The following is a 21,947-nucleotide window of genomic DNA, read 5'->3' on the forward strand; positions in this document are numbered from 1 at the left end:
AAAACTTTCGCAGTTAACGTTAGTAGTATTACGGTAGGACTTTTATAATATGCTCTCATAATGCTGAGGCGAGACATTTTATAGAGAAGACAAACGAAATAAGTCTTTATCTTTTTATAATAAATTGTTTTCATTTCACTTATTAATTAAATATCAAATTTTACAAAAATAATTATTTATTAATAAAGAATATAAAATGAAGACAGGTTTATCTAATCAAAAGAATGCGAGGGATAAAATTATTCCTGAAAAAAAATATATATGTATATAAAGTGAGAAATAAAATTTTCGATATACACATGTATTGAATTGTATAAAGAAACCGAAATAAAAACCATGCACATCGGTATTGGTCTCTTCCGTGGAATTCCTTAGGACGATATGTTGCGCACAAAAATCGATCGGAGTGCATTCGAGGAATCGTGAAAGGATGAGAGAAAAGAGTATTCGAAAGGGTAGAGGCTGGGACGAGTGAGGGTGAAAAAGTTTCGACGAAGATCCAATTAAAATAACCAGTAGTCTGGAGATGTCGGCCGAAAGAGGTATAACAAGAAGAACGAAAAAGAGAAAGACAAAGAGCCAAACGACGAGTTGCAGTTACATAAAGGGCTCGCTCTCTGAGAGAGGGAAGGTAGGATATACAAAGCGACATTAAAATATCTGCAAATGCCTGTGACAGAAAGTCGAGCAGTCGACGGTCAACATTGGTCGTGATATTTGCCGCGCATGAGCACATTCGCAAGTTGAATCAACTGTAGCAGAAAGGTTGAAGGAGCGCCCATATTGTCACCTTTAGCGCAAAAAGGGATTGCCGATATTAATGTCATGTTTACATAAAAAGCTTGCTCCAATTGAGTCGTAGTTCCCGAAAAGGAAATCACAGATCCTGTTTGGAAAGAAAAATTTCCGTAACCTAATTAGGATCCAATCCGATTTCTCGAAAAAGAAAAAAATGGTAGTTTCTTTCATATGTAAAGTATGGTACCACGCCCACCACGATTTATATTCAAGATACACGGGGATTGCGGAGAAATAATATGTAAAATAATTTTCTACGCCCTAGATCACCTCATCACCGAGGTACGATCCCGGATAGGACTGACGAGAACAATTCATAATAGGAACGGGTTTTTTTCTTCTTCCTCGAAAAAAAAGAATTGCGTTCTTTCTTTATACGATCGGGACGAGGGGAAACGCGCCCTGCGCGCGCATCCAGGGCGTGTTTCTTCATTCCGGATGGTATATGATCAACCATGAGCAATTTGCCAGGTAGACGAAGCTATTTACATTTAAACTGGCGAACGTTTAAGTATCCTACCTAGCGGACCATGCCGTGTAACAGTCGACCAAAAATAAGCGACTGGTAATTGGCCAGGAGGATGTTATAATTACACGCTCTACCTGTATCAACGAGCCAATAGCTGATAAAACTTAAGGGTCATTATTTACATGATATTTCGATTAGGCTCCATAGAACGGTACACAGTGTGAAAATTATACGTGCGACAGAAAATTCGATCGAGTATCTATTTTCGTAGCATGAAAAAGTATCCGGCACTCGGTACTCGATTACAAATTCATAGAAAATTATGCTAATGATGTATTCGAGCGGAATCACTTGAAGGACCCTAGGAGGAGGAGGAGGAGGAGGAGGAGGAGGAGGAGGAAGAGGAGGAGGAGGAGGAGGCCTCGATCCTAGATCTTCTGCGTGGTCGGTCTCGGCAAAAAGGGCATGTCGACCGTCGCCCTCCGCGCGCGCGCGCATTTTGCTAAGCGGAAGCGCGGGCAAGGGCGATGCTCGTTCGTCGTCACAATCTTTTCGAGGTGACAAAAGTTTAATGTATTCAAACTGCCTCGAAGTGACTCGACTCGGGTCGCAACACGGGTTTCGATCGATTACAACCAAGCGCGCCGGATAGAGAGAGAGAGAGAGAGAGAGAGAGAGAGAGAGAGAGAGAGAGAGAGAGAGAATGCCCGCGCCTTCGGATAATCACTATAATCCGCGCTTTCATTATAATTATCACCGTTTATTACGACAGAGACTGCCGAGCGAGCGAGCGAGGCGAACTATCTCTGGCCCGGCACGGCTCCGGTTAAGTGCGCCAAATCTAATTAACTTTAATCCGTCGTAATTACATCGACAGCCGATCATTACCGATTTGAATCGGCGCGGCATTTCACATTTTACGGCCATTTTCGTTTGTTTGCGCGACCGTTTATGGTAATAACACCTTCGTTCGGCCGAACGTACACGCTACGCGTATCGTGCGTTTCATGAAATTAATGTAAACTTTTATAACAAGCTGAATACGCTGACGCGATTACGATCCAATTAATTTTGAAAGTTACAACTGATACGATGAGCAAAAAATTAATCAAAAAAAAAAAAAAAAAAAAAAACAAATCGACGTACCGCTTGATATTTTTAACATGCTGCTTAAGAGTTTGTTTGCGTTATTCTTTTTGACAATTAATTCTGTATCGCTGACACGATCGTAATCTTGATCTGAAAAGGACAAAATAGGAAGCTGTCCCCAATGAATCTTTAGGCGCCAAGTCTTAAGATTTTCGCCACCTCTCCGGATGTAGGAGCCTCCCCACAGAGACATTTTGGGCACTATACCTGCCTGGCAAGAGATCAAAATCTCAAAAATATCTGTGTTAACGATCTCGATAATGGCGTGGACATTTTCAATCTTTTAGCCCTAAAGTAACGACACTTTGCGCGTGTCTCGATATCCATTCATCTTTACTTTTAAGTAGCCCTAAAGCAAACAGAATCAATTTAGTAGTGTAGTTGTTCGTAATTTTCTGGTAAAAGGTAAAAAAAAGATAAAAAAAAAAAAAAGAAAAATTATTCAATCGGTCTGTCGCTCGATCGTAACATCGACAATTTTTCTTAATAACATTCTTTCGTCGTAAAACAAACATTCTTCCAATGATGGAAATAAACTTTATCAGTAAGACCAAATGGTGCAGGATGGAATTATGTTCCTTTTTTTTTCTCGCCGTTTGATTGGCTCGGCCTTTTAGACCGCGATGGCACTCGGGGATCCGACGATGCTTTTAAAGTCACGTCTTTAACCGTGCCGTTTAGCCGCGAATCTCCCTCGCATCTATCCCGTCGTCGGAATTCACGCGTATATACGCGTGTGCGCGTATCGCTCTTAACTTTTTCCTATAAAATCGAAACGGAAAAGTCCGTAATGGCATTCCTGTTGACATTGCTCACGACGGCGTATCTATCGAGCGCGATAGAAGTTGTCGATTAAATCTCCCGCGTCGTCGTAAATCAAATTCCAACACCACGTAACGTCGACGTTCCATCTTCCTCCACCATGCAAAAGCTTGATTTCTCGTGTAGGTCTCTCGCCAGTAGCAATCGCGCGCTCGCGATAGTCGTGGAATATACTTATAATATAATATGTAAAAGCTATTCCTCTCTCCCTCATTTCCCCTCCTCCCTTTATCGCCGACCACTTTTCCTCGCCACTCCTGCGACATTAATAGTATTCTGGGAATATCGCGTCATTTACCGATTGAACGAATCGTACTTTTATCTAATTAATCAACGAAGAAAGATTTCTTCTCGGATCTGCATTATTTACTTTTATGGCAAAAAGGCCATTTCAATACGTATATACAAATTACTTAATAACATACGTTTCTTACAACATATTAACGTTAATAACCTTTCGAAGAAAAATAATGTAATTTTTTTTTTTACACAAGTCGATTTCTTCACTTACGTGTAAATTCAATTATACATTTCAATTTTTCAAATTCCCGATCAGGTATCATATCGCGAATGAAGGTTCTTGGGCAGAGAGCCCAGCAGGTTTGTAATGTTAGTAACTTAGTTCTATCGGTAAAATCGGAGGAGATTAACAGAAGAGCGGGAAAATTGTGGGAGACGTAGCCCGACGCGACGAGTTCTGCGGCCGCTATCTAAATCTACCGCGCGTCGAGGGCCCACGTCGACTGCGCCGAGTGTATCTCTTTCGATCACACGTTCCGAAATGCCAGACCCGTGACCTCCGTTATTCCTCCGCGTTATCTATTTATCTCCCGCCGTATCGTACTTCTATTTCCACGTGAGCCGCCCGCTCTCCCCGAGTTATTCCGCTCGCGAGCCGCGCGAGCTCGGTTCGCGAGCTCGTCTCGTCCGCGTACGTTTCGTGCGTATGTACATATGCGTACATACCGGTCTCCGTCTCTCGGCCGTGTCCCGGTAGGCCGTATTTCGGTCCGCCGTGGGACTTTAATGAGCTGATCGTTATCAGGACATTGAGTTGTTCACATGAGTCATTTCTGCGGTACGACCGGCACGGCGCGCGCGCGCGCACGCGTCCCGCGCGCCCCATGTCGCCGAGGGTCCTCCACGAAATGTCACGCGGGTTAACGTGATCCGCTTCCGAATCAGCCGCGCGTCGGATTTTGTTTCGTTTCCGAGAGACAACTCCGATTAAAAAAAAAAAAGAATTTTTTTCATGCGCTTATGTATTTTAAAAGTCGCTCCGACACGGACGTGTGTTTCTTGCGCCGTAATAAAATTGAAAGAAACGTTAATCGACACGAATCCCCGAATGTGATCGTCGCGAGAATTCAGCATTTATTATTATTAATTATTCTGAATATGTATATGATACCCTTCGCGTGCAAAAACATTTTATTAAAGTTCATTTCCTACGCTACGAGAGCGCGGCTTTCACTTTCTCCGCTCACCTACTTGTCTGCCGGCACGTTTATTTTGTTTAATCCACGGATAATAAAGGATACACACTCGATTCTGCCGTGGACTTTCTTCGTTCGTAGTCGATTCGCATGATCGCGAGCTGGCGAGGAGGTATAACGTCCTCCTGATCGGTAATAAAGGTCGTGCCTTGAATTAAGCGCTTCGTTAAACTCGAGCCTTGGGCTTTATCGCGCCTGCTCGAGCACGTCGACGTGCTGTAAGCTGCAAAGCCCATTGGCATAAAGCACGGCGAGTATGTTGTATTACGTATCCGCGAGTACACAGGTATAACCGAAGACTACTCGCCATACCCGTGGTTTATTCGCTGTCCCACATATTATGCGACACGGTGCATTCATCATCGAGCCAATCTTAATAAACAATCGGCACTACCCACATTCACGCGCATCGATTACAATTTCGCGGAACTCGCCGAAATAAATCTGATGCCAAACGAGATTTCGAGACGGCTCATTCTGAAGCACCACGTACGAGCAGGTGAGTCCTCTCTGTCCTTGATACTTTTTCCTCGGGTTTCCTATCCGAAAGTGCGATAAAAGAGAATTTTTTTAATGGAAATAAAATTACTCACTGCGGAAATATTACGTGCCGTTGATTCGATATAACGTCGAGTCGTTTGACCGTTGATATCGCAATAAGTTACCGATTAAATTCGTCTGAAATCGTCTATGAAATAGCGTGCACCTAACAGCGTTGCAAAAAGGCAGATGATTTCACGCCGGATTCCTCCCGGCGCACATATAATTTCTATTATGCAAATGGAAATATTCGTGGACGATTTGAGTGGAGGTTAAACCGATCATCGTCGACGACGATCATCGCCGTGGGTGGCCGGAGGCGGATCCAGCGGTAGCACAAGAGCCAAATGCTACCAAGCATTCTCCTCGTCTTCCTCTATCTCTCTCTTTTCTCTTGCTTCCTCCGTTCTCTCTCTCTCTCTCTCTCTCTCTCTCTCTCTCTCTCTCTTCTTCCTTCTATCTATCTCTATCTCCCCTTCGGTTCTTCTTTTCCCTGCAAGACTGACAGACGAACATATTACGCGGTCTACGTGCATGTAATTATCTCGTCAATCGCCTCGGATTTTCAAGTCCCTCGAGAGCCTCGCGCGAGAGATACGCTCTGGATTGATTGAGAAATCTTCCCTGTCATTGAGGTGCTTGCTGATGTTGTCCCCCAAGCTTCTCTCCTACTCTCCTCTAATTTCGCGTCGTTTCGTCGACGATCCTTGCCTCGAGCCGCGTAGTGACTTGCAGAATTTATTTGGCATCGCTCCGCGTGTCACATATGCGAACAACTTTAAACGTTTTTCTCTCGCTGACAACAATAGAACAATAGATTCTGTTGTAGAATGCAAACCAGATGGCGGTGAGATAGAAGAGGAAGAAAAAGATATAATACCGTATTTACGGCAATATATTCGAACGAAGAGCCGTAGTTGGATTAAAAAATTTCAAATATTTTTATGCTTGTCATATGTCTCCGTGGAAGAAAGTAATGTCCCAATTTTCTTGAACGTAACGCTCTCGGAACTTTGCATACCTCCGGTACTGGGCGTACCGGAAGTGTCGGCGCGCGTCGCACATCAAAGATACTTTGTGAAACCCTCGCATCTCGCGCCGGGGCGTTCAATCGATGAGACGACCGACAATTTCTTTTGTCGATCGCATAAACATAGGCGCCTCTTCTGATACAACTTACGGGCAGGGGGGTGGATGAGGCAGAGAGGGACTGGTACTTTAATACGTGGCTATGATATGATAATGCACCGGTACAAGGGATTATGTATATAGGTTCATGTATGATAATTTGGCGAGACAAAGCCACATTGTCGAGACATAAATTGAATCGCTTCTCTCCTCACTCTGTCTCTCTCCTCTGTCCCTCTCTTCCTATGTCCTTCTCCACCCACCCTCTCCCACTCTGATCATCGGAAGAAACGCCCACCGCGGAGAGGGACACACTTGCTGCACACCTCGAGTCCTTCTTCTCCTTCTCTCTCTCTCTCTCTCTCCCTCTCTCTCTCTCTCTCTCTCTCTCTCTCTCTCTCTCTCTCTCTTCTCTCTACATACAAGCATGCAAATGTTTTTTAAACAGTATTTACTGCAAGCTGATGCAAAGCTGTTCTCGCCGAGGGTTGCGATAATCGATCGAGATTCGATGCCAGGGATAGCAGTGATTCGAAAAGTTGGCGTAATGGACTGTTGTTTCTATGTATCCTTTTTTTTTTAATGACAGATAATCAATCACCAATCTTTGCGCGCCGTTTGAATCTTATTTTTGATAAATTACTTCAAATTGAATAGCTCTCGAATATCTCGTCGGGATATGGCATTCCGTTATAATCGTCCACCAATTTATCGCGCAACTTCGCAAGGCCGACCTCGTCGTGAAATAAGCGGGCACGATTCGCTGAAACGTTACATATATCACTCGCAAACGTATGAATTACAAAGTTCCAAACTGGTTCCTACGGCGACAAAAGTAGAATCTGTCTAGGCGGAGAATTTCAATTTGCAATGAAGGCGTATATTCCCGTTTGAGGAGGAAAAGAAGAAAAAAAAAAAAAAAAAAGATGAAACGAAGTTACTTGGCGGTCGATTGCATATCAGGGAGAGGAAACGCGTGAGAGCGCGAGTCCCTCCACGTTTCTGCCCGTAGGTCAAATGTCAGATTCATCGGTTTTTAGGGGCGTGGTGTGCGTGTCATTATGGTCACCATCGGTGACCAGGTTGCGTCGCGCGCGCGCGCGATTTCCAAGCGCGAATTTACAATCCCACGCTAATCCACGCAAAATTATATTTCAGCTAACACGCCCGCGTTCCCCAGCGCCTTCGCCGCGACAAAGCTCGTCTCGTATTTTTGCTGATTAACCCTCTTTCGTCGGCCTGATGCTAAGTTATGAATTTCCGGTGATCGCTCGCGCGGGATACCGTCCGCTGCGTAGTAAATGTTACGTGGGAGTGAATTTTTCCCACATCGCCTCTCCGCGCGCATAGATTTTCCAATGGAAGTAAATATCTGAAGACATTAATTTGCATACATTCGCATTTACGTTGCTTTAAAAGATAACGCTAATCTCATTTAAAATATCTAAACAGAGTTTGGTAACACTATGAAAAAGTAACAATTATGTATATATCATTATTACTATGATGGGATGTAATTCTATATAAATAACTCTTGACTTTGTACATACGCAGAACTTGTATGAAAATTTTAATCTTACTCATAAAAATTATTTATCTCTACTCTTCATGCGAAATAACGGAGCGGAGTAGAAAGAGAATTCGGCATGCGTGCAGCAACCGAGGGTAAAAACAAAGGCTAAGCGAAACAGACGAAATGGCTTTATGGGAGGAGAACTGCGATCTCTCTCGGGCATGAAAATCGTAAAAAAATTAGACTTTCAAATACGTCTCTCTTTCTGGACCACCTCCATACGCACGGCGACGGCCGTATAAGCCGTACGTACCGCAAAAAGCGGCCAGAAAACTGCGGCGGATGACGAATGTCCCAATGGCGAGGGTACCTCGACGATTAGCATAATTCCCATGTTAACATTTAACCCGGCCGGCCCCGAAATTTCGAAATTGGACGAGCTCTGCACTGCGCGCGTGGGAATCCGCGTGGATCGCTTCACGGAGGAACCGAGGCAGATATCCTCAGATAATATCGCGAAATTATGTAAATCGCTCCTTTTTTCACTAGCTGACTCTTGCATCTTCTCCTCTTTGTCCAAACTTACCACTTTATTTTATAATACAGACGTTAGGTTCGGCATGAAAAAATAGAAAATTTCTATTTAATTTTGCAAACTAGAGCTAGAAATTAGAAAATAATATAAATAAACAATCTAAACTAGAATTATCAATCGAATCGTATTATTTTCGGATTATCATTGCAGATAAGTGTGATACAATGTATACATCGTTCCATCGATATCTCGTACCACCGACCCGCGAGACAGGATTTATGAGAGACGCCGCAAAATTTCTCACCCCTATCTTAAGAAAGGTCGCCGTGGTGCCGACGGCGACGTTTCTCACCGTGGCGTCAACGCCGATCTTATCTCTCACCCTTCGAGTCCGCCGATAGATCCTTTTAATTAGCTTCGTTAAGTATAAGCGCCTCCCTTGCCTCCTAGAATCAGTTAAACCCATACGGATTGTATCCAGCAATAACTTCGAGGTAACAACATGAGTGCCCGATAGCGCGAACACAATTTTCGACCAGGTTTCTCGCATCTTGCACAGTGGGAAATTTTTCGACGACAGGCATCGTTTAAAGGTGAGAAAGGGAAAACGGGACCATTAGGACGAAAGGTTCCTCTATAACTTAAATAAACTACCTCGATCTTGATGTCTTGGAATTTTTTATATTAATTTTAATTTAGAAATATACATGATTGCAATTGAAAGATGTAATTATTAAAAATCATTAAATTTTAACTATATAAGCAATTTTTATATATATATATATATATATATATATATATATATACAACAATATTATATTAATATAACAATTATGATAACTCTTCTGGATTTCAATTGAACAAATAGGAGCAGCTAATTAAAAAAAAAACTCGATTAACAAGACCACATCAAGAGTGCAATTAGCGAGGAGTCGTGACGTTCGATCGAGATCACCACGCTGATGTAATTGGCGTGTCGGGAATCGTATTACGCAGGGTGCAAGATAGAAATAACCATGGACAAAGTTCAACAGTGTACGTGTACATGCGAAAAAAAGAAATAAAAATTGCAATTGAAGGAACGAGACGCAATATGAGATATTATTTGCGCAAGAGATATAAAAATCAAGAGGGAAGAAGCAAAAGTTATGAAGAAAGTTTTCTCAGCTTTACACGTCGTGATTTGTGGGAACACGTTCGATACTACGACGATACTATGCCGTTTCGCTACGTGAAGAAAAAAAAAAAATAGTATTTCGCTCTCGCCCTTTTGTACCCAAAAGAATTTGCTATCGTAGGGTTAATTTGATTCGTATTCAATGCTAATAGGAAGGTGATTGTGTCTGTGATTCTTCATGTGCATCGGGCAACCTACGCGACGCATCGTACACGCGTCGCTCGGAGCGTGACATCGCGCGGAATGAAACGACATTGGAACGCCGGAATTCAAGACAGCGCCGAAGAGACACGCGCCAAAAGTATTACGTATTTATTTCAACGACAGACGTGACATGCGTACGGTAGTCATCGCGAGGCAGACATCACGAGAATCATCCGTCGGAATAACAAGCTATGTAATAATTAATATTTCCAAAAACAAAAAAAAAAATCAAAATCGTCCTCCGAATCATCAGAGCTACAGGGAACTCTTCTTTTTTAGTTTAAAAAAAGCGAATTGAATTTTTGTCGATTTGTGTTATCGGCTATTATATTACATTAGTTCGTTCAGCCAGTCGCACGAGCTAGGCGAATGCGGGAAATCCGGAGGATTCAATAAGCTGTAAATACAGGAATTGGATACGTAGCGGTGCAATTCGTCGCGCGTGTATAAGCGTGTACCTGCTTAGCGTGTTGACCATAAAATAACACACGCAACTCGAACACCCTGGCCCACGCACTCACGGCGAGCGACTTGGTAGGACCTTTAATTCTTATCTATGCGTATCGCGCGTACGTTGAATGGCGAGCCGAGCCGGCGGCGATCAAGCCGCCGTATTCGCCGACTTATCGGCCCGCGGAATGGAACACAGCTCAGTGCGAATCGATGTAATTTTATCGGAAAAGCGCGATCTCCGCTAATTACGGCTATCGGGACGAGTCGTCACGAATACGTTTCCCGCTCCCTCCCTCTTCACTTTCCCAGATACGAACGCCGTAAATTATCGCGAGAGGCATCTCACGAGAAGACCGAAGTCGATAAACGAACGAATCGCCGCTAAGTGCGATCGACACGATGAAATATGGCGGCTAAATCGACGTATTAAGATAAGTGCTTGTCCGGTTTAAGGATAGGGAAGCGGTCGTGGGGAGCGGTAAAGTGATGCTGAGATAAGTTGAGCCGTCGCGATGCGGGACGATTAAGAGGAAGTCGCGCTTTGCATCTTATAAAGGATTCAACGATTTTGGCGAACGGACAATTACAGCCAGCTAAGTGCCAAATTGATTTTTACAATCTGCAATCTCACCACGGCAAAAAGATTTTCTTTTCTTTCTTTTTTTTTTTTTTTTGCATCGCCGCATGTGTAATGAAAAAAGATTGGGTTTACACGGGCAAATTACGCATCTATCAAGAGGCGATTATCGATGATTCGCCGATGACTCGATTCTTCGAGCCAAGGGGAATCACTCTATCGGGATCGTAGGTCGATCCGGTAACATTGTGAGTCACGTCCCTGAGGCGCGTTTAATTCCGTAGTAAGAACGAGAATGGGCGTATCGAATCTCGACGAAGTAGTCATCGTAACCAGAGCGAAAGCATTCTGAATACCGTCGTGGCGGGCACCATTGTTGTGCAACGAGAGACGAGTCAGACCTATCCCAACGTGTCGGCGAACGCACAGGAACGTATTTAATATATAATATCAAAAGACCACGAGACTGTGAATTTTAAAATTAACTAGTACATCTCCCTCTCTCTCAATAAAAAAAAAAAAATCACATGGCAGATAAAAATAATAAAGAGATGAAAAAGACGTTTGTTTGACATCTCTCTAATTCATTCTCGTAATAAGGAAAAGATCACATGTCAGTCTGTTCTAGATATATTTTATTAGAGATTTCATTGAGCGAACGGAGTAGGAGAAAACATAAATCCGCCCCTGCAGATACTCCTCCAGCATTTTCGATTAGTCACGGCGTATCGAGTACTCGAAACCCATTCGCCATGGACCGTCGAGTTGAAATCTTGTCGGTGAAGGAACTCGGAGAGTGCGTTGCGCGTCGAACTAGCATCCCGCCGGCCGAGGTGTCTCCATAAAAAAGTGTTTCAAAGATTTGATGTCGGATAAGCGTCCATCACATTGTGGATCCCTCCGGACTCACACGGCGGTCCATATCTCGAGACTTTGACACTGACGGACAAAGCAACAATGGCGAACATGCTCCTTCTCGGGCACGAAGTTGAATGAATTCCGTCAGAATGACAATCAATGACGTAGCGTTGCAACATTCTCTCTCGAGTTAAGAAAGCACGTATGGAGATTTTTCAAGCGACTCGGTGAATTTCGAATTCAGGTCGACGAGCGTCATAAAAGGGGAGAAAAGAAAAAAATTGATTTAAAATGGAAATAGGTTAAAATGAATTTTCTTAGGTGATTAATCTTGTTACGTACGATGCATTGTCCACATTCTCGTACACGGAGTTAAACGCGTCGCGACCGGGAAAAGATTTCACTTTATCTCGAATTTACAATCGCGAGTCGTGAATCTACGGGCTAGATAAGGGGACGATGCGTGGATCTCATTGCTGATACGTTCAATGAAAGACTCGGAGAAACGTGTTAAGTCGAAGCTAGTGAGGTGCTATTTACGAAGAATTTTTCTTCTTTTAATACTCGTGATGACAGATAAAGATGGGCGAATCGAGGTAATGCAAAATCCAGAGAAATATAATGATAAGAATATTAACTTTGTACTTTAAGGAAGTCACGTTATCTCTCTCGTTGTTAAATATCCCGGGACATTTATCAAAGCAACAGTAGTAAAATTAATAATTAAAAAACTATGATATTTTAATAACTCCACGCTATTAAACTGATATTCGCGGCACGATGAGTGTCAAGTAGTCATAAATCTTTTACTACTTTTACTACGAGACCTGTTGATTTTATCGTTAAAGCATATTGTGAATACATCGTAACACTCTCGCTTTATTTACTAGCATAATTATCATTAAATATCTAAAAACGTATGGATAATAAAAAATCGCATTAATTAAGCCGAGTTTGCTATATCCAAATTTTGAGATATACACACGCATATACTAATTTCAGTAATTATTACGTTTGCTACTGCTCTCGCATTCCTCCCTTCTTCTAAGTATACCCTGCGATGAAGATAATTGATCACGTAAAAACAGAGAGAGAAAGAAGAAGAAAAAGAAATGGCACTTATCCACGCTGTGCGCGATATCCCCTCGTAAGTGAAACTTGAAAAGATTAGATGTGCCTATTATTTTCATAATTAGCACATTACTTGAAAAATTTGCACTCGATACATTTTTATACAACGTGATAACCAAAGATACTTTCCTTTTATATTTTACGAAATAAGATTTTTATTAATTTTTTTAATTTAAAATTCCTTTTCTCTCTCATTCCTTTCTTTCTTTCTTGACGTTTGAACTTTGAAATGTCGAGATGTCAAATAATTTTTTAATAAAACTAGCGAGATCCCCTCCCAGCTCTGCTGTTTCCGTTTCTGTACCGGTCGAGCATTTTGCAGATGGCATCTTTGATATCATCGCACAAGGTATTATGAAGATTTACAGTTATTCGAGGAAACGCAGCGACGCGCCGTCGCATTATACAGCCGAGATTCTTCGACTGCGGAACCCCCGCAGTGTCATACGTTATCGAGATATCATCGAAGCGCCAAGACGTGCACTACTGATATTCTCTTATCTTTACCAGTGCATCTTTCTATGTCAATCTCCATAATGTAGCATGCAGGACAGCATTAACAGACGCTACTTAACACCGCTATTTGGGGGATTTATGTCAAACCGATCTCCAAGAGTAAAAAAAAAAAAAAACAATTTTCAGATCAAAATTTGCATTATGAGTATATTTTTTATCATTTTGGACTATTTTGGAGTTATTAATTTTCATCTATTTGAATAATTTAATAATATGCAACACTAAGTTTCCTTGTGCGCTGATATCATCTAGGAAGGATCTTCATGATACGAGGACCTGACTTCTGTGGCTAACCGCACGAAGGTTGCTCTAAAAAAATGTGACCGCATAGATGAATCAGTGGATCGTGATTCATCCTATCGAAAAATGCTGGCAACGAGAAATTGAGACGTGCAATATAAAATCGACTAGTACGCCGGGACTGAAATCAGATTGGAGCGATTGGAGTTAGTGTGCTTGTAAAAGAGGATTGCACTGCATTTTAAATTATATATTATTTGCAAACGAGCACGCGAATGCGAAGGAGTTCGACATTTCTTACTCGAAAATTAGTCCTGAGGGAGTGCCATATATGAAACTAATAATGGGCTCTTTGCTGCTATTGATTGATACAATTTTCCCTGGAAAAGATAAAATCTCGTGATCTCTCTATATACAGGTATCGACGAAGATATTTTAACGACGGCTTATCGACGCCTTATTACACAGAATGTTACACGAGCTTGATTATTTTCCCTCGATTTTTCACCATTTTCCAGGAATTTGCATTCCCCGTTTCCCCGTGATTCTCGCAAACGCCCGAAGTCACGGGTTAAATTGAGCAATGCTAAATAATCTGGGACACGTATCACGGCAATTGCTCACGATAATAAGCGCGTCAATTATTTGATCGCAATAAAGACAAGTTGTTATTATTCGAATCCGTGATGAAAATTGGGCCTCCCGCCCAATTAAGATTATCGTGACGTCATAATTTTTTTCCCTTCCATATTGTAAACGCGCATCGTTTCAGAAAATTTAAGTTTCATCAGATTATAAAAATAACGTTTCATGAAAACTTGTAAGAATTAAGATAAGCGGTTCATAATTGAAACTGTCCTGACAGCGACTTTAACGGTCGATGGCGAACGGTGCTGTGGTACCCTGTTGCAAATAGCACACCATTAGCCTCCATATGAGACGGGCGTAATGTTATACATTATGCTCTAATGACTACGTGTGGATTGCTGCTGAGCACAAGTACGCGAGTCCGTTGTTCTCTTTTACCCGATCATCATACTAAAGACACAGGTACATAAACCTTTCAAAAGTAGTTCTCAACGTTCAATATAATTTAATTAATATAATAATACGAGGGACGAAATTTTGGAAAGGTCCAACGCTTTCTCGGCAGATCTCCGACGCAAATTCGATTGAAAACATGTTTACAAAATTTAATTTTTTATTTTATTTTTATTTATGAAATGTAAATTCTTCAAAATAATTTCCTTGTCATGTCTCAAAGTTACCTCAAATAAATTCATTTTAAATCTTTTTATTTATTTTATTTTTTTGGTAAAATTTTCTCAAAATTTTTTGAAAGCTGGAAATTACTTGAACTTTCTTGGATATCCGATATATAATTATAATGAACCAATTAAACATGTAAAATGTTATAAAAATTGAGATATATAGGAGACATAAAATAGTCATCTGTTTTCCTCCGTTGTTAAAAGATAAGAGCGCCATAACAATTCATCAGACGACGTGAACATAATCGATAATAAAGTACATCCTAACTAAGTAACGAGCAATGAAGACAAATGAGTAACCGCTATCAACCTGCCCGTCCGTGACATGCCTGCGAGGCATCGTCATGGTGCAACTCGCGTTTAATTAAGGCTAACGAGTGACGTAGCGAGCACGTAATTAAGGAGAACGTAACCGCTAACATTTAACGTTACCGCCTTTTTCTGCAACCATCCAGATTTTTCTGCAAATCGTTCGCTTGTCTAATTAATTTTTTGCTTAATTTAACATTGGCCGCGACCATTGTCACAATGTAACTGGGACTAAGGGAGGTGCACGGGACAGGAAGAAGCCCGTTCTCACTGTCTCACATTTATTATGAGAAATGACGTGAAACATTCTCCCGCCGTTCTTTTTCTTCGTCTCGGCAGGCATCCTCGCGCGATTGCATCTTCCCGTCAACGAGAAACGCACGGATGCGCATGCCAAATCTTCGGAGGGGACGATGACGGGACCCCTCACGTCAACGTCTCTCTCGTTTATGCCCCGCGAAAGCGACGTGACGAGGAGTGAAGTCCCTCCGGGCGATTTCGGAGGGACCGGCTCGTTTTCGCGGCGGCACGCCATCGCCCCTTCTCCTCCTCTCGGCTTCGTCGTCAGGACGTCCTATATAAATTGTCCCACCACATGGGCTACGGGGGGGGGGGGAGAGATTCGGCGCTACGCGAGAGAGCCCCGGCGCAACGATGCATTCCAATGCAAATATCTCTCGCCCTGGGGACGTGGCGTAATCGTCGCAATTTCATGCTTCTCAGAATTTCAACCTGCCCGGTCCTACAGCATCTCCTCCACTATCCTCACTGTAGCCCGATACTCTCTTGCCTCACCCCCGACCGTGTACTTGATAACTCACCCTCGAGTACGCCGGAGCGCCTTAATATTTCATTGCTGATCGGGAAGGAATAACAGAATCGTAAGTGGTTCGTAATGAGGGATATATTTATAGCTTCCTTGGAGTGATGGATGAACCGTGCGATTTTACAAGTCACTTTAAAGTGATATGGTATATCCGTGTTTCTATTCTTCTTATTATTCTTCTCTCCTCTTTTAAAAGAAGAAAATTAGAAATAATAATAACTTCGCTCGCTTGAGAAAGACGCTTGCGCTATGGGATATAAATTATGCAATGAACCAGCGGGAGACTGAGGATATCAAGTTTCGGCTTGTCATCGGATCGGTTTTAGCACCTGTTAACCACTCTGTTTACAATTTACTCGTCAAAAAGTCGAAACAAGGATAAGATGATTGCGAAGTTTTTATATTTCTATTATCTTATTCAAAAACTTTTTAATATAGATTGCCCTATGCAGCCCACATATCGTTTCATCGTTTAATATAAATCTCTGACAATATTAAATATGAAACAATTATCGATCAATTGATATTTATAAGGACACTTTAGAAAATTTTTTCATCTACACAGAATAAAATTAGTCTTAAATCAAGATTATATGTTCTCTATATATGTAAGCAAGAATATTATAATTTTTTAAGAAAATTTTTAATCTGAAGTTAAACAAAAGTAATACTTGCATATACGAATTCAATTAAATAAAAGAAAAATTTGTCAAGAAGATTAATATTTTTTGCTTATATAGAACATTTTTCTTGATTAATTTATTTCTGTGTAATTTGACCTAACGTTTACCTCTCTTCTTTCACTAAGATTTTACGTTACGTGATGGATTTTCTTCCAGGGTGGTCGGCGCGGTGGTGGTCGGCGCGGCTGTCTGCGGCCGCATCCCTGGACTGGCGAAAAGTCAGCGCGAGCAGTGCAGAAAAGCGCCGCACGCGATGCCGGCGGTGGGCGAGGGCGCCGCGCTGGGTCTGCGCGAGTGCCGGCACCAGTTCCGTCACCACCGTTGGAATTGTTCCCACGTGTCCAACGACCAGGTCTTCGGCCATGTGGTGGTAGTGGGTAAGAATTGTTCCGTCGAATTGGCGCTCGCCGTATTTATTGCGCCGCGTACGCGCTTACGCTCCTTGCGTTTTTGCGCGGGCGAAAGGCTTCCTTGCCTGTGTGGAATGGCGATTAGCGAGACGAAACTGTGTAGTTGACGTTCGAAATCAATGGGAAATACTTGTGATAAGTAGATAAAAGATAAAAGTTTGTTAAAGAAACATCGCCATGAATTCCTATTAGATGCTCGCACTTGTAATATTAATAATTTTTTTTCCTATAGATTCTTATAGACTTATTCTTCTTCGTATTCTTTTTCTTTTCAAATTTGCAAGATAAAAAAGATTTCTCAAAATTGATTTTTGCTACACTGGACAGTCCTGAATTCCAGTAAAAAAAGAAAATTAAAAAACTTGTTTAATCAAACTGTCATTTGCCAGCCAAAAAAAGCGAAAAGAGTTATATCTCTCACGAGGTATAACGTGTAATTATTTAAAGATACTCTTGATAAATGGCAGGCATCCTTATTCGCTTCTTAAGTTTTGGTGGTCAAAGAAGCGACTTAATATCAAACGACACGCTGCGCGTCGTGGTGGCAAGTCGGCACGATGACAAACGGCGAGAGCGATATTTTTTGAAGACAGGATAATCCCTAGTCCTGTGAGCGGAAGCTGATGTGTGATCCAAAAATATCGTTAAATACGATATATTTGTCATCTCGGCATTAAAAACTATAAACGCGAGTCGAGGGGATAAATGTCCCACGTTGGGGACCTCCTTAGTTATATATAGCGCGTTGCATCTCGAGATCGGAGCTCGTGAATCTTTTAGACATTTTACGGACGAAAGGAAGATATAATTGAGAAAAAAAATTGTATTTAGAAAAAAATCTAAGTGCAATCATAATTTCTCTGAAACTGAAAATATTTTTCGTATCCTTTTCTCCCATTTCTAATAAAGAATCTTGGATGTGAAACATCCTGTATACAAAGAACAGTAGATATAGCAACGTAGATATAGCAGCGCTTCGCAGTGGCGCAAGTCGGCGATTTCTCATGATTAACCGAATGGATTAAACCGCCGAGGTGGAAGAGTCAAAGAAGCTCGATAAACACGATGTGATTTACAACGCGCAACGAGATGTTCGTACTTTGTTACCCGTCATCCTGTTGCCATTGTACGAGGCTCGTTCGTCATCATCGAGAAGCTCGCGGGTGACTTCTGGAATTCCACGCTGAATAAAACGTACATATAATGCATCGTAAAATCCCACAAGAGAGATTGGAAGAGAATATTATGATCGTAGCATACGTATTTGCATACGTCACGAATACGTACGTTAACGTGCGACGTAACGCCAACTAGTTATGAATTTAGTGATGACTATTACATTTTTATTCAAGTCTACCCAACTTCAGAAGGAAGTGCGGAATTTTTATGCATTTATTAAAATTTTCTCCGCGGTGGCATTTGTAAATCGAAAACATTGTAGGCTGTAAAATCGAAGAAAATCTATGTGGAATGTTTTTTGAAAGAGCGAAAACATTTACGGTGACATGGACGCGAAGCGGAGAAGGAAAATAAGCGGCGGCATCGAGGAAGTCGGGCGAGAAATAAGAAGGCCAGAAATTAATACGCAAAAAAGTATAAATAACGTTTATAAGAGACAGTGGAAGAGAGGATGCGAGATGGAACAGGCAGGGCGGTCGGCTGCTAACTTAATTAGTGAAATTAACGGGGCCGCTCGACATGCTAAAGTTAAATGCAGCGAGATATACGCTTTAAAATATTTCCCCGCTCTTAAAACGTTCGTATTATGCGCTCTATATAATCTGCGAATATGCATAAGTGCAAAAGTGGAGTAATGGCGAATGAAACAAAGTGCGATTACTTATACGCTTTATTTGTTGAAGCCGCACCAATCGGAATTATCAAACTCACAAGCTATGGAATTTTTATTAAAAAAAATAGTCATAAACGAATAAAATAAATGTTTAGTAATTGTGTACTCAAAGCATAAGGATCTTTGAAAATAATTTTGATTTATGTGCATCGTGGAAGAAGAATACGATGATAAACGCGGGGTTCCAATATCTCCGAGCTATACATAAACTCATGCCGTTTTGTCACCGCCGATAATCCGTATAATCGCGTGTCTTGCGTGTCAAGCGATATAATAAATACGATCGTAATTGAATATAATTGAGCGCATTGATCCCTGTCGATCCGAAAACTCGTTACAGAAGCCGCGACGCTACTCGCAGCCGATCCAAGACTCCGCTGCCCACTCGAATGGTATTCGTGGTGAATACATTTTCATAAATTAGGCAGATTTACTTAAGAGAGACCTTTTTTTTCGAGATCCGAGAAAACGTGGGCGGCGATCGTCTAATCGTTTAAATGAAACGACATAATTAAGAGATCCATTACGTGGACGATGGACCATACATTATCCGTTCGTAAATTTAAGCGAGAACAGGACGACGTTCTTGACCCACCGATGTCATCGCGAGAAATTACGTACGGATTCCGCTCGTTTCTCTCTCTCTCTCTCTCTCTCTCTCTCTCTCTCTCTCTCTTTGTTTTGTCTCCTTTTTTTTCCTCTCATTTACTCCTCCGATAATAAAGAATTGATCCTCTCAGCCATCTATTGCGATCTTCCAAAAATCGCGCCGAGTCGTTTCGTCACGTTATCACCCTTATTAGCGAGTGACTCCATGCGGATACATGCCGTTCGCCAGAGGGCTAATATTATCCCGCGCGCGACAAGGTAATTCGGACAGCACAGCAAACGAGCGATAAGCGAAGGGGAATAAGGCTCGAGTGACAAAGAGAGCGCGAGGGAGACTTGGTGCTCGCGCGAGAAACACCGAACGCGTCCTCCTCTGCCTCTCTATCAACCCTTGGATAACACACCCATCGGGCGAAGATACCACATTAATGTAGCGTCCTATCAATTTCTGTTGCACCTTCCCCTCCCGCCCTCGTCCTTCCGTACACTTATATCCGCTCTCCGCACTCGCGCTTGTACGCGCTTTTTTTTTATTCCTTTCTCTCTCTCTCTCTCTCTCTCTCTCTCTCTCTCTTTTTACCGAGTTCTTATCCGTCTCAAATAACTGGACTGGCCCACACTCGGCGCTCTGGCATGGACACACCTACCTACCTGCGTCTACCTGCCTTTACCTGTCTTTACCTGCCTGCTCGCTCGCCTGCCTGCCTGCCTGCCTGCCTGCCTGCCTACCTGCTTACATGCCTGCCTGCCGGCCTGCGGTTCCTCCCCTGGTGCACACAGTCGACGCATTCATTCTTCTGTTCCGCGTCGATGTATACTCATATTGAGCTATATCGCGCTGATGACCGTGCGAAATGGCGCACGCACACCGGATCCGACATACGTACGCGCGTACATAACAAGATAACGACGGCGCGACGATTCCCCTCTTTACCTTGAACAGAAGGACGAAAAGATGTTCGAAAATCGAAGTCAATCTTATTTTTACACCCCGTCCCGAAGAATACTCGCTTATCTAGTTAGATTAGATAAGCGCGCGCGTATCTATACAGGAAGCAATCGGGAGAGAAGTCACTCTCGGGAATTTATAGTCGATACCTTGTTGCCGCGGCATTTCTGGTAAGATAAGATCTCTTCTTCATTCTACATTCGCGGAATTGGTATTCATTTGAAGGGAATTACGTATTGTTTAAATAATCACAATAATTGCGATCGATTGCGCGATTAGATGTTTAGATTAAATTCTTTTAAAAGACGCCGCGATATAATATTCGCTGTCGTCGGAGCAATTTCGCTCGTAAATGTATTTTGCAATGGTCATTGCTGGGATGCTATCGGATGCTATCTTGTAGAAAGATGCGAGATGAATTTCTATGCGCGACTAAATGAGAGTCGTCCCCACCCCATTACTCGCTATTATCCGATCTAGTGCTCGGCGTTGATTTACCTGCCGAAGGCGAGAGAGCGAAGATACGGCGGGATGACGAACGGGATCGATATAATTCAGCGTATTTTAGTGTAGAAAAGTGCCAGCGGCAACCGGCACGGCGGATCCCGGTATGGATTGAGTTATGGACCGGTACGCTGGGGTGCTCGCTCTCGAGTCCCCAGGGGCTCTCACCGTCTGTGGATATAAGGCCTCTTTAAACCCCGTATAAAAATAAACTAGTTAATAAATTAATATATCGCCGGCGCGTATCTCTTTTCCCTTCTTGGCCGCTGCTGTGGACAAGTGCCTCTGCGAAAATCGCCAACGAGTCGACCAGGGCCATTAATAATGATGTGCGAGTTGAAAGAGAGAGTGAGTTGAAAGAGAGAGAAAGAGCGAGAGAGTGAAAGAGAAGGGGAGAGACGAAGGGAGGAAAAAAGACAGAGAGAGAGCAAGGCGATGAACTCGCACAGATTGTCGCTGCTGCCCTTCTTATTAAGATGTAACCAGCCATCGAGAACGGTATACGATAAGTACCTTCCCAGAAAACGCTCGAAGAGAGAGAGAGAGAGAGGTGGTTGTAAGATTATTTTTTTTCCATTCCTCCGATAATAAGTGCTCGATCTTCGCGAGTTTCGTGCGGTTTGTAATAACAAGCGTGATGATACCTCGTTCGCATTTGTCACGCGTGAGTAATTCTATGCGCGAGTCTGCAGCTTCGAAGCGAAAAGAATTTTTCAACCCTTAACTCCGTCGTGATAAATCGTCTGCCTAACTCCCTCGCGATAATCAACTGTTAAATTCATTGCTATTTTCTATACTCAATTTTACTTGGAGAGAAAATTTTTTTTTTCTTTTGATCTCAATTTCCAAATGCTTGATTCAGATCAAACGGAATATCAAGCGGAGAACTTATTAAATCCGTATCTTACTTTTCTTTTCTTCATATCAG

The 21,947-nt window shown here is 42.3% G+C and overlaps 1 protein-coding gene across 5 annotated transcripts in view; it reads left to right on the forward strand.

The window, feature by feature from the left end:
• LOC105432994 (protein Wnt-2) overlaps positions 1-21,947 on the forward strand; it is a 57,443-nt gene that overhangs the window by 22,955 nt on the left and 12,541 nt on the right. For all 5 annotated transcript variants that reach the window (XM_089080791.1, XM_011648045.2, XM_089080789.1 and 2 more), the window contains exon 2: positions 16,852-17,072. In XM_089080791.1, the coding sequence (XP_088936917.1) occupies positions 16,949-17,072 (124 nt within the window). In that variant the 5' untranslated portion in view covers positions 16,852-16,948. The remainder of the gene's footprint in view (positions 1-16,851; positions 17,073-21,947) is intronic.

The sequence above is a fragment of the Pogonomyrmex barbatus genome, unplaced genomic scaffold, assembly GCF_055798465.1.
Source record: "Pogonomyrmex barbatus isolate J1 unplaced genomic scaffold, ASM5579846v1 scaffold4, whole genome shotgun sequence".
NCBI lineage: Eukaryota > Metazoa > Arthropoda > Insecta > Hymenoptera > Formicidae > Pogonomyrmex > Pogonomyrmex barbatus.